A 14,319-nucleotide genomic window follows, 5' to 3' on the forward strand; every position below is an offset into this window, starting at 1 on the left:
GTTCACCCGGCTAATCACAATTTACGTTATTCACCAAAAAGACAAGAGGCCTGCTTCATGAAACATGAGCAAAATGAATTTCTATGCGCATTTTTCACAAAGCATTTATAAGTGAATTAAATTGAATGCAAGAATGGTTTTAAGAACAAATTACGCAAAGACAAAAAAATGTTTAACCTGGGTATTATATATTTTTTAAGATATTCAATTTTATTGAGAGAAAGAGAGAGTGAAAAGAGATTAGACAAAAATAACTGGGAAGAGAGAGGAGGAATGGGATAAGGACACAATGTAAGCCGGATTCAAACCTGCGTTTCCAGCATGATCACCAAGGCTCACAAACCTGAAGCACATGATCAAAACACTAGGCTATGGCTCAGACGACCTGGGTAATATCATGTCCAAAATGCTTTGTAATTCTGCTGATGTTTGTAAGCGATAATGTACAGTCATCTGGTCGTTACTGCAAAAAAACAAAAAACAAAAAACAGACAGGGTGATCCTAGAATCATCTTGTATCACCCTTAAGTGGTTTATTTTGCGATAAAGACCGGCTGACTGTACATTATCCTGCTTCTTATTAATAAATGGACATAAAATATTGAATTGCGTAGAAATTATGCTATTATAAAGAAGGAGACCACAAAGTTTCCAGAAACACTAACTTCAACCAGTGTGCGTCAGAGTTCTGATGAACCTGCTGGGGTTTATTTTGCAAAAATTACCATTTAACTGCTCATTATGCCACTTATAACATGAACACTTAAAATAAAGGTACATGAAATATTGATTTGCTTAGAAATTATGTTATTATGTGAGAAGAAAGAGACCGTGGAGTATCCAGAAACAGCTGAATTCCACCTCCGAGTATATATCGTGAAAGTGATTGACTGCTCATAATCCAGTTTATTACACAACTATATGGCAAAAAAAAAAAAAAAGCATAAAATATTGAGTTGATTTTATACGTTTACTTGTAGAGATCACAGAGTGATACGAGAAGTAGAAAAGATGACTCACAAAACCCGGATGAATGGTCTGATACCACTATCTGGATGTGTGGTTTTTATTCAGAAATATCAGAATGCTGGATGGTGTGATAGACCAATCAGAATAACATTTTCCAGTGAGATGTGTAATAAAGGGTGTAAATAAAGGGGGTAATCAAGTTTTGTTGACTGGAAATGTAAGTAGGCAGACTCACCGTTTTCTGGCTGGTCCTTGATGTCGCCTTCACTGGGCTGGTTCGGACTTTCAGACTGCCCTGCTTCTGTAGATAGAGAAACACAAAGAGAGAGAGACAGAAAGTGAGATCTCAGTTTCATAACAGATAAAACACACATAAAAATCATTCTGCTCTTTGTTTTTGACAGCTTGTTGAAATGAGTTGCCCATTGCGCCACCCTCTGTACGGCCCTGGTGTCAAGACTCTTCACAAAACTCAGGTTGCAGATGTCAAACTTCTGTCCAAAGTCACTGGGAATCACCTGCGGGCGTGCTGACCATGCAGTCTGGTTGCCAAACCTGTGCTGGGCCTGCAGGTGAAACCCTACTCTGTTGTGCGTATACGCAGGAGGCCATTGTGTTACCGGTTCAAAAGAGATGACTCTGCTATGATAGATGACCAGACACTTACAGTGGAGATCAGATTACTGCATACGTTATATGAAAAAAGAAAGGCTTCCTGTCTTATTGGGCATTAAACATAGTACAAATTTGTTTGAATTTACATTAATATGCATGTTGTAAATTTGAGCATAAATTAGTACTCAGAAGCAAAGGGAAGTTATCAGAAAAGCTTGATTGAAGCCTATCCAATGTCCTCTTGGCACGTGGCTCGGTAGGATAGGCCGCCGGAGAGACTTGGGTTGTGAATTCACACTGAGTGTGCTATTTGCAGCCAAAGCACTTATGGAAATAAGTCTAGAAAGAAAGCCTTCGGACCTGGGTGTACTGCATAAAAAAGCCCTATAAATTTGATGGGCTCCGATATCTCCCAAGAAGTGCTCTTGAACGGTGCCATTAGCTGTAATAGCAATGATTCTCACCGAGACGTTAAAGGAACTTTCACAACATTCGCCTGGTCCCGACACTGTCTCTTTTACTCTTCTACAACTGCCAAAAATGGTCAAGAAACATACCCTTTAAGATGATTTAGATGCCGGGGTGAGTACTGATTTCCCACTGTGGATAATATAGTTGAGCTGGGAGAAATATTTCCTATATCCACTCAAAACAAAAAGCTGTGAAGCATGGCACAAAAAGACTCAGAACTGGTGAATTTTTGATCAGGATCTAATTCATAGAATCAGACCAAAACTGGCAGATTTAAGATTTAAGTAGCACTTGTTTCGAACACGAGTGAAGATTTGTTTAAAAAAAAAACTATGTATCTGAAGCAGACGCAACATAATAAGGTGATTCAAGGTTGAATTACACAAAGATTAGTTGCAGAAATACTTCTCTCTCTTAATCATATTGTGCGATGGAATTATCAATCAAGGAAAATTAAGTAATGTAAAAATGCAAGCTTTAAATGAGATTCGTAAATTTAATTTATATAAAGAGGGAAAGCGCAATGCAAAGTAACCCCCACCAAAAAAACTAAACAAAAGTTTGGTCAGCCCCTTCATCTGCTCTTAGACATAGTAAACAATTTAGGGCCCTGTTTGCATTCAGCTCAGCTTTGCCATCTGCATCAACAGTTTAAAACAAAGGCAATCTGAAGAGTGGGCCAAAAAAGAAAAAAAAAAAACACACATGCCCCCCCCCAGCAACAGCCCAGAGATATGTGAAAGCACAACGAGGGGGCAGATACCGGATGCTGGGTGGGTGTGTGTGTGCCGAGACTTTCACACACTTTCCCAGTTGCCCTCCGCAGACCAAGTGCTCTCCCACACAGCACCCATTGCTAATTAAATATGCAAATGAGGCGTGAGACCCAGACTCTGTGTGTCACATCTGCATTTACCCCCTGTCGAGGGCCCTCAGAGAGTGAAGGACACAAAAAAACCTCCCGCCTGAAATAAACAAACCAAAAAAAAAAAAAGACACTAAACAACAAACAACTAAATACCGTGCACAAACAGGGCTATTCACAGGGCCTAAACCCTCTATACAAGTGCATAACAAGCCACTCTTTGGGCCATGGTCTGAAAGACAGAGGAGGGATAGTCCCTGTACATCTCTAATTTTGTTCTCACACCATCAAAAAGATGAGAACACTGCCTGGGTTGGAAGAAGAAAAGAAACCTGGAGTGACTCAGTAAAAGTGTTATTCCGCCTCAATTCGACAACAGAATTCATTATTGCACAATTGATTGCACCACATATGGCTGCATGATCTCACGTGACGAACATTCCCTGCCATTGAGGTAACAGGCCACCGTGTAATGAAAGAGCATTTTAATGACTGTCGTTTAGTAACTTATAACTAGGTTGGACTAACTGAGATGGCTCAGGTTGCTTTTAGATCCTTACATGCAATGTAGAACAACTGTACCAAGCATTCACAAAGTGCAGCCGGATCTCACACACCGCTAGGAACGAAGATGTAATGCCGTAGCACTCTGTGAATAAGTCGGTAAGAAACGTCATGAAAAAAGTTCGAAAACTAGTACCTACTCTGGTCTGCCTGAAGACCCCAACCAATCGAAGGGAGTAGTGACAAATGATAAAAAGTATGGACTAATTGAGATGGCTCAGGTTGACTCTATATCCTTAAGTGCATTGTAGAACGAGCATAACAAGCATTCACAAAGTGCGGCCGGATCTCACACACCGCTAGGAATGAAGATGTAATGTCGTAGCGCCATGTGAATAAGTCGGAAAGAAACGTCATGCTAAAAGTTTGCACACTAGTACCGACTCAGGTCCACCTGGAGACTCCAACCAATCAAAGGGCATCTTGACAACTGATAACAAGTTTGGACTAGTTGAGATGGCTCAGGTTGATTGTAGATCCTTATGTGGTTTGTAGAACGAGCGCAACAAGCTTTCACCGAGTGTGGCCTGGTAGGAATGTGGATGTATTGTCGTAGCACTCTGTGAATTATTTGGTAAGAAACATCATGCAAAAATATTGCGCACTAGTCCCGACTACAGTTCACCAAACCATAACTGATAATGGCAACCAATAAAAGGGGGGTCTTGGCAACTGTCTCATTTAGTAATGGCCAGAGTATACTTTGTTTTTCCGCATGCCGGTCCATCTCACGCACAGTTGAGTGCTCCGCACTGTGAGCCCAGACATGTTTGTCACACTACGACTTCTTTGTTATACACTTCAGTACAGTCAATGCCACGCACATGTGCAGAAGGCACAAACAGATATGTACTATCCGCGCATCTAAAAAAACTGGGCTGCACGCAGATAGTACATGCGTACTGTATTAATGGCGAAATTTGTAGCAACACCTGGAAAACCGAAGTGTACTTTGGCATTTACTGAAAACAAGGTTGGGTTAATTGAGTCAACTCAGGTTGTACCTTGATCTTTACGTGTGTTGTAGAGTGACTAACAAGCTTTCACTGAATGCAGCCAGATCACACAAATTGGTAGGAATGTGGATGTAATGTCATAGCACTCAGTGAATTAGTCGGTGAGGTGATTCCTTAATTAGATCATTAGGACCGGCTTGCTGCAGCAGGCAGTTTGGGTTGGAGAGCTCTACCCCCTGGCCTGCCTCTCTCTCTCTCTCTTGTCTCATCTCCCTCCCCAAATCTTCCTCTCCCAGGGCAGGCTGAGGGCTTTGGGGGGTGGGCACACACACACACACACACACTGCCTGGTCTGTTTCATTATGCATGCGCTAAACCATCTGTACTACTCGCAGGTCCTCAGTCCCAACCCGCCGCTTTCTCACCAAGTGCTTTGCTGTAATCCAATTGTGTGTTAAAACCCTGCTTTCAAAAGGCCTTTACACAGTGGGCTCAGGAACACGAAGGCCCATAAAAGGAGGCAGAAACTTAATTTAGAAATACAAACGGGCCTTTCTGGAGTATCAATGGAAGGTGAAGCTCCAGAGATTGGAGCATTGTTTTCACAAGTATCGTCCCCCGGATTTTTTTTTTTACCTTTTCTTTTTTTGGCCGCCAGACATTATAAGATGGTGGGTGCTGGAAAGCCAAGAGGTTTATCCGGAATTCCTGTGTAGTCACACTTGAGACCGGACTATCCAAGCAGCTCGGAAGGAAAGGGTTTTAGATCGAAGAAGCGCTATTGCAAATGAAATGTTTTTTTGGAGAGCAGCATTTTTTTGCAATGATGCATATTACATAAAAAAATAATTTCTGGGAACTGCAATGAGTCACTAGACAGATGGGGAGCATGTTGATAAAACCTGAAATTGAGAATGACATGAGAAAAAACAACAAGCACGAAGGATAAACAATAGAGAAAGAATAAAAAATAAAAAATTACCCTACGCTCATTTGCCCAGCCCCAACTTGCCTTGCCACTAGCGATGGGCATTTTCGAGTGATTCTGAAGTCGAGTACTCTAACCCACAAAAAACAGAGAATCGATTACTTGTAAATTAAAACGTTTGAACGTGAAATGTGTATTTTGTTTTATGTTTTATTTACAAACATTACCAAGAATAGGATCAAAATAAGGTAACTTAAACTATGCTTTTCTTTTGAAAAACTAAAATTAAATGAACAATATGCATTAATAAAAAATAATAATAATAAATAAAAAAAAACATTTAAAAGAAAAACATTTAATGGAAGAGCAAATATCAGATGATACATGACACAAAGCAATCCAAAGAATATATTCATCCTCTATCAGTCTTTCGGTTATTCAGTTCAAAATTATACATCGCCTCCATTAATCTAAGGTTAGATTGGCTAACATCAGGAGCGATCTTGATCCTTACATGTGACCGATGCAAACAATCGCCAGCCACTTTATATCATATGTTCTGGTCATGTCCGAAGCTATTAAACTACTGAGGTTCGATCTTTGAGACTTTTTCTAAAATGTTTGGTCAATCGATTGCTCCAACAATGTCTACCGCAGTATTTGGAGTAATTATTTAGGATGCTAACTTAAGCAGATCCCAGTCTGATGTTATCGCTTTTTGTTCACTTCTTGCCAGAAGGTTAATTTTATGTACATGGAAAGACTCTTCCCCTCCAACATATGGACACTGGTCTAAGGACATTACGTATCATGCACAGTTGGAGAAAATCCGACATTCCATGAAAGGATCAACTTGGAGTTTCTTTACCACTTGGCAACCATTTAAAATTTTTGGGGGGTTGTGTGTTTTTTTTTTTTTTTTAAGTATAAGAGTTATGATACATCTGTTACATACTTACATTTTTCTTGTTTTATCAACAAAAAAGACCTTGATAAAAAATAAAATAAAATAAAAATATTTGCTCTCACCAGAAGCTTAGAAACATAGAAACCAATGCTGATGGCATTAGGGTAATGTACATATATAAATTCTACAAAGAGTCTACAAAAAGGCCATTACATTTTTATAATTTCACATGTTATTATTCAGAAAAACAAGTGGGAAAGGTTGGCTTTTTATAAAATGCGCTCTACCCGTGTTAAGAGATTTAACATACATACACATATACTGCTTCTGAGTTTCTCGTACCACTTTGCAGTTTCTTTCCACTAATAAGCAAATCCTCGTCCGCTGGTTTGCATTACTCCAACAAGAACTGAATATCAATAGATATAGAGAAGAATTCAATAAGAATCAAATACAAGAATTGTATTATAGTATTATAAGAACTGTATAATACTCGCCAACTCACTGTACTGTTTGTTAATGTACACTTGAGAATTTTTTCAACTTTTCACAGTTTTGTAACAACTTTAAACAAACAAGTAAAAACTCTGCGTCAATTTGTGATTGCTTTAGCACCATTTTTGGAAATGCCTTGCAGCCCAGTTCATCAGACAGTCATTTGCGTCAACACTGTACATGGTGACAACGAGAAAGCCGTTCACATAGGACACCTTCTTCCTTTCAAAAACGGTTAGATAGCACACAACTCAATGGAATATAATTCAGTGGTCTTGAGACAATTTTTTTTGCATGTCGTCTTAAACATTGCACACTGAAAAAGCAGCCAGACCTGTCTGACGCATTTGTATATATACTATCAATTAAAACATTTTGCAAAATAGTGCAAAAGTATTTAAGTACTCGGTTGATTTGATCTGTCGAGTACTCGAATAGACAAAATAACCAAAACATCCATCCCTAATCAGGACTGGTTTTCATTCTTCTGAGCAGGGAAGTGGAGAGAGCCGTTTGTTTCCCTTAGGCTGCTGCCCATGTGCAGTGTTTGCGTAACCCTGACCTCTCCCCATGTGCTTTTACGTCACACCGTATTTAATAAGAGCCAGTGTTTAGACAGGACCCTTCTGCTTCTCCTCTATAGATCAGCCTCATTGCCTGGGCCTGCGCTGTTTTTCTTCTCTTGCAGCGTGTCGCTTGTTTACACTGCTGTTTTCGGAGGATTGGGAAGTGAGACGAGAGGGATAGTGTTACAACAGTGTTTACAGTTCCTGTCTGGATTTTGAATAGTAACACTAGTATTTTTCTTTTGATGCTTCTATCCATCTTTTTTACTTTGGAGAAAGACAGAAGACACTTTTAAGGTAAGGGACCAAGGCAGAGAACACTGGAGGCCAATCTAGGCTCTCTGTGAATGTCTGGAGTGCTTCAGCTGACCTCATGCACTAGAATGGGATGTGTAAAAATGAGCAGAATCCACTCTGCGGTCGCCCAGCGATGACATTATGGGATCATTGTGGTACAGTAAAACCAACTATTGCAATCCGGTAAAAAGCAATAAAAGTCTACACAAGTGTCAATTATTCTTTTGTCAGAGTGACTCAAGCTATCCCCCACCCCCTGCAAATATAAAGCTGAACCAGACTATAACAAAAAGCTATCAATAATCACTAGCTGAAGACAAGTGTGGTAAAGGAATGCCATATTTCCTTACTTGAACTTGTAAATCAGCTCTTGTACTAACAGTGTAAGAGAAGCTGTCTGCATTGCCAAGCTACCGTTACCAAGAGACAAAAGTGGGACATTCCTGGCTAACTTGAACCCACCTTCCCCCTCTTTCTGACAGGGGTATTGAGAACAAGATATCATTATTAGCCAATGCAGTATGAGGAAGGTGTGTATGAAAAGCCAACACAGGAATGACATTTGGGCTTGTCCACAGCAGAGTAGGCAAGTTAACAGCTCTAAATAAGCAGCTACCTTTGAAGGGGCAGTTCAGAGCAAATGTGTTATTATTGTACTAGATGCAGCACAACAAATAGAATGAAATACAGGCATCTCAAAATGAGCATAGATGGATGCAAAAACATGTTCGGTGTGAACTGCCCCTAAGGCCTAACTGAAATGGAACCTTACACAGTAAGTGACTGATTTGGAACATTTTTGTATGCAGCAACTGTGCATGACTCAAATAGTGCTCTTCACGTGAAGCGCGAGAGACTCAACTCAAAATTGATTTTGAAAATAGAGATTTATGCTAATATGTTGCTAAGCCAATGTTTAATAACCATATGAATACTTAGAAGACACATAAACATTTAAATAATTGTAAGTTGTTTTTTTTTTGTTTTTTTTTAGCCCAGTAAGAGATAGATTGAACTTTTTATTTATACCAATTTAATATTTATAAAATATTGTCTGAAATAAGTATGCTTACAATCGTCATTTCTCTCAACTTGTCCGCCATCTTGGATGATTTTTTTCATTTGCAATGCTTTTTTTGGTGCCTACCTTTTGGAGTAGGGTTAAGGTCAGGTTTAGGTTAGGGTTTAGGGTTAGGGGGTTCCACAAAAACAACTGTGTGAATGCAAAATGGACCGAGACCCTGTAAGAGGTAAAGAGAACCAATAAGAGATCTGAGCCCACTTTTAAAGTCATAGATCAGTGTGTATGCAAAGAGAACTGGGTTATTTTTCATTCTGTTCACTTTTTGGACCACTTTAAGGGGTCTGAGTTTGGTGTTTTAAAGAGGCTTATGAAGTATGAAAACACCTTAAGTAGAGCTAATAAGAGCCACTTTTGACTGTTTAAAATATATACGACGATGGAACAAATAGATAAACAGTGGGGCCATGACACTGTCCAGGTGCCAGACATACGGTATCTGTGGACATGGGAGAGAGGGGGTGATGTCAATTATAATACCCACTAAGGACACAACAGACGTGGAGAGGACAATCTGATGTTGCATCCGATGATTACCTGGCAATTATGTGAACTGTGTAATGAAACCTGTTTGGCTCTTCAACTAGATTCTGGCTCTTGATAGTTTGGACTGTCTGGACTGTCTATCTCTCTCTCAAACTGGTTGAACTGTTCCAGAGTGACATTGCATAGACAGAGAAAAAAGAAGAAGAGTAAAAGGAGAAAAACTGGACCATCAACAGCCTCTTCCTCAATGCTTACAGCTTCTTTATGGGAAAAAAATACCCGGGCCTGTAGGCAAAGCCTCTCTTTCTTTCTTTCTGAGTGTTACTTCTTCTTGACTCCACTGATATGAACTGTAGTTTCTAGGAAAAGGCACGAACGTCAGGCAAAGGAGGAGGAGAAAAGTTATTGGCCTTTTCCCAGGAAGGGAGAGCGAGAACCAGAATCCCAGAATTCCCCTGGGATATGGTGAAATATACAGCCCTGGGGCCGCTTTCAATTTACTCTCTGCAGTTCTTTTTCACTCTCTCTCTCTAAATAGCTGGGCTGTGAGAGAGAAGTTGAAGCTGTCAGGGATCTAATGTGTACTGCGACCTCCTGTAGCCCTGATGTGGAGAAATAGAAAGATTGAGATTGGGTCAAGTGTCTGTATGAGCAAGAATTCCTCAAAGGGAGTATGAGAGGGGAATATCCAAAATACCAAAAGAAAAAATTAAGAAAAATCAAACACAAAAATATATTAGACTAGACTTTGAGATCTAATTTAAAATACCAGAACAAAGTGATTAGGCATAAACAAGATCTTTGGCAAACGCCAGGCCAAAAGTAGCTTGAAAAAGATTGAAAAAGCGCATTGATATGATGCCTACTTCCACAAGCTGCAGACACATCCAGTTTTTGTCTTGAAAGTGTCTCTTACTTTCTCTCAGTGGAACACATGGCGGCACAGGTAAAAGAGTTTGTCCTTTTTCTGACAACAGGATCTTCGCAAAAATATAGTCAGAAAAAAAAAAAGAACCCAGCTCTCCACATGGCCCCGGAGGTCCAGGAGAACAACACAATAGAAACTATGGCCATTGTTATCCCTGTTCTAAGCCAATGTGAGTTGTAAGGAAAGCAGAATGTTTGTGTTTGACCTCTGTTAGGCCTGATTTCTTGTGTCTAAGGACACGGTACTGAATTCGTAAAAAAAATGTGTTGTCAGTTTGATTGTCATTTGCCAGAGATCTAATCTCATTGAGAACCGTGAGACCCTCCCTTTTTAGGCATGGGCGGGAGAAGAGGAGTGAGGGGAAATGGCGACTGTGCGTATGTACATGCATGCTGTAATTCATTGCTCTCAGAGAGTCCAGCTGACAGGCTCCAGGTGCAGATGGAAAGGAGACATGCGACGGTCATGGTGGGTGTTCATCTGCTGTCAGTTTTGAGGACACACCTGTCTCCACAACAACCGCCGCCTGTAGCCAGGTAGTCCGTCTTCAACTGACATGTAGGTGTCAATGCTTGCTATAGTCATCACTCTGACAGTAAAATGAAAGGGGATTAGGTGTCTTGGTATTTTTTCAAGACTTTCTTACCTCCCTACAGTTAGGACCACACAATGGATTCCCAATGCAAGTATGGTCCAAAACGTACATAAAAACTCTATAGTGTAAAAGAAGCTTGAAGGGGCTGTTTCATTGAACAGACATAACAGATTTGATACAGACCTTGGTGTCGATCATTTAACCGATTACAATTTTAAAATACATATTTCCAAAAAAAAAAAAAAAAAAAAAAAACATCTAATGGAATTTATTGTATTTTTAATTTTTTTTTCCAAAAATTAGACGTGACCCAGGACCTTAAAGGCCAAAGTATACTTCAATTTGCATGCCAGTACGTCTCGCGCACGATGCGTGTGAAGCAAATTTCGTCATCAACACAATATGTGTGAACTCGACCATGAATGAGACGGAATGCCATGCGGAAAAATGAAGAAATACCCTAGACTAAAAACAGCACAACATTTTGTATGGTCAGTACTTCTGTTCTTCACAGCCTTGTCTTCATTTATGTCAAAATAAATTTTGCATCCACCAGGGTTTCTGTAATTACCAGTTTGTGACCATTAAAATGTCCCAATGTCCATTGTTGACACAATGTCTGGTGAGTATCTTAACACAAAGTGCCAGCAAGTGTACAGCGTGATGCCATTCCAATGATGACAACGCTTCGCTACCACAGATGTTAAAACTTTCCCGACAGTTTGCGAATTCCTAATCTGCGAAAACATCGGGTTGTATCCTGGACACTGGAAAAGGCAGCCTGCGTTATTCCTGTCTCACATGCGTTATTCCTGTCTCTGCAGTGAGAAGCTTCTCACTTTATAATCGCATTAAAACAGCCTTGCGTTGCCGTCTTCTGACTTCACGTCAGCAATGCTTCTCTGCTGTATAAAATCTAGAAAAATATTAATTAAAATAAAGATAAAGAAATTAGCCAAGGTGAGAAATTATATGACATAATAACCAAACAATCTTTGTTCTTTTATTATTTCTTTATGAACTAAAAGATTAGTGGCAAATAGCAGTTTAGCTTTTTGCTTTACCCTTCGAATTAGATGAATTAGATGGTAATTCCATCTCTGACATTTCTATTTTTAATGGAAATGCAGCTACCTGTATAATGAACAAACGTTTATTGTTCATGTTACATGATTGTGTCATTATTGTATTGCATATTATGCATAGTCCATCGCATTACAGTGCAAATTAAACTCAAATAAGATGACCGAATATTTTCCAATTTGTCCGGTAAACTTTATAATTCCATGTTAGCCAGTACCAAAAACTCTTAGTGGAAACTCTGGCATCTACACTGACTAAGGTCCATTAAGTCTCTTAATAGAGATTTTTTATTTATTTTTTGCAACACAAACTGTCAACTTTACACATAAACGGTGCATAAATAAATGAAACATTTGCACCTCACGTGGCGCTAATATCGAACTCTAACCCTTGGGCAGGGAGGCCTCGTCTAACCCCCGTTTTTCCTTCTCCGTCAGAATGACTGAAAATAGAAAGTCTCCATGGTCTTGGCAGCAGGACATTAGTAAAAAAGATGGGGTGATCATCAATTTGGCAGCCAACTTTTTCACTCCCCCTCACTCTCTCTCTCTCTCTCTCTCTCTCTCTCTCTTTCGTTGTCTTTCTCTCCCGCTCTCTCTCTTCCTTGGAGAGCTGCTGGACGTAGCCCATGTTTGGAACAGACTGAAAGACACTTGCCAAGGCTGAAGGATACACCACCAGAGATGCACTACTCAGCCGGCAACTTCCCCTGCACTGTATTTCTCTCCGCCCCTTACTGAGGGAAACCCCCCACTGCAGCCTGGGCACTAGAAGCAGCAGCCACCCACCACACTGCAAAAACACATCAACACTTAAAAAAACGGGGTCTCAATCAAGTTATTAACTGGGTAAATAATTAACAGGATAAGTAATTGAATAAAAAATAAATAAAAAAATATACAGATTTATAGATTTGCAACCAAAATAGTTAAGTAAAAGGAAAAATAACTAGGTAAATAAAGTCAGTAAATTTGGTAAACCTTTTAAAAACATGAAGGGAAAGGGAAAAAATTGCATTATTTATTGTTTTATGCATATTAAATATATATTTTTTATGCATATTATATTTATTTCTGGGAGAGGAATAAAAATGAAGACAAATTATGTAATTTTCAAGAAATACATTTGTTATTGATTTGATTTAATTCATCCGATGAATGAAAATTATAAAAACTAATTTCAAAATGTAGCCTGAGTCAATACATTGGGTGCTACAATGCTTTCTGTTGCACTTTCTAAATTTCACATAAATCACAAGTGAACATATTTCACATAAAGCATATACAGTAAACGTAACATGAAAAAACAAAAATCCCCACAGCCCCACAAAAAAGGCACTATGTTCCAAGTACTGACATATGCTCTATATCATCAAGATGTGCAAAGTGCAGTCATTTTTATTTATGCAGTGCGATTGTGCTGTGAATTAGAATTCAAAAGTGATCACTTCGAGTGGCTGGGGAAGCAAAAGCCTTTGGACAAATGCTCGGTTGTAAATGGCGGCTCGGTCCAAGTCTCTGGCGTACACCCGAGAGCGTTAGAAGCATTCAGAGAGATGCCAGCCAAAGCTCTGGGTTGTCATTTCAGCCCTCACAGGCGCTTTAGCCAGCAGTTAATTCGGTAGAAGAACAGAGTGGGCATGAAAAAGAGATACGTGCTTGTGTTGTAGCTGGCTGGCGTCTACAAAAAAACTAAATGGTAAAACTATGAAAAAAACCACAGTGTGCATCTCAATCTTGATTTTTTTGGGCTTAAGGACAAGAAAATGTTAAAGCCTCCAACTCACGTCAAGATAGACAGACGAACGAGAACTGACAATTTCATGTAGGATGTTGAATTTCATTGAAATATAATGCTATCACGTTCAGCTCCTCCTCCCAGCCTCCATTTTGTGCCGATCAGTCTGCCACCATTTTAAGACAGTCACCTGTCGTCAGGAAAACAAACAAAGCAATCCGGCCTGTCAGGTGAGAAATGTCGTTTAGATTTTCTTGTTTAGCGAAATTGTACTTTAGACAATTCAAACACATTAGATCTATTAATTAAAAATGTAATCTTCCGACAAAAACAAAAGTCTTCGGGTTGGGGGGAAAAAACATCTCGCATGCCAGAAACCCATTTAAAAGCAACTCATTCTCATCCTTTTTTTTTTTCTCCACCACATAAGCTTATCCCAACCATAGCTGCTAAATTGTCCTGCCAGGCACAGCAATACTGAGAGAATCACGTTAGCTACTCCTATTGTTGGATGACACAGAAACCGCCGTTGCCAAGAAGTTTACTGCCAAGTTCAACAGCATCCTGATTTGAAAAAAGTAGGGAAAATAGACAAAAGTCCTATCCCACACACAAAGGCGCATATAACCATTATGTTAAAGAGATTCATCAATAATGTAGAGATGCAGATGTTACCATTTATCCCTAATATACCCTCACTCCTCTTAATACTTAACACCCTGGCAGCCATCTTAAAATCTTTGGCAACCATTTTGAAAGTGCCCTCTCCTCATTTG

At 39.5% G+C, this 14,319-nt stretch overlaps 1 protein-coding gene across 1 annotated transcript in view; it reads right to left on the reverse strand.

Moving 5' to 3' along the window:
* LOC127437993 (nuclear factor 1 A-type-like) overlaps positions 1-14,319 on the reverse strand; it is a 190,320-nt gene that overhangs the window by 92,785 nt on the left and 83,216 nt on the right. Inside the window, exon 3 of the mRNA XM_051693197.1 lies at positions 1,205-1,270. Coding sequence (XP_051549157.1) covers positions 1,205-1,270 — 66 coding nt within the window. The remainder of the gene's footprint in view (positions 1-1,204; positions 1,271-14,319) is intronic.

This window comes from Myxocyprinus asiaticus, chromosome 49, assembly GCF_019703515.2.
Source record: "Myxocyprinus asiaticus isolate MX2 ecotype Aquarium Trade chromosome 49, UBuf_Myxa_2, whole genome shotgun sequence".
Classification (NCBI taxonomy): domain Eukaryota; kingdom Metazoa; phylum Chordata; class Actinopteri; order Cypriniformes; family Catostomidae; genus Myxocyprinus; species Myxocyprinus asiaticus.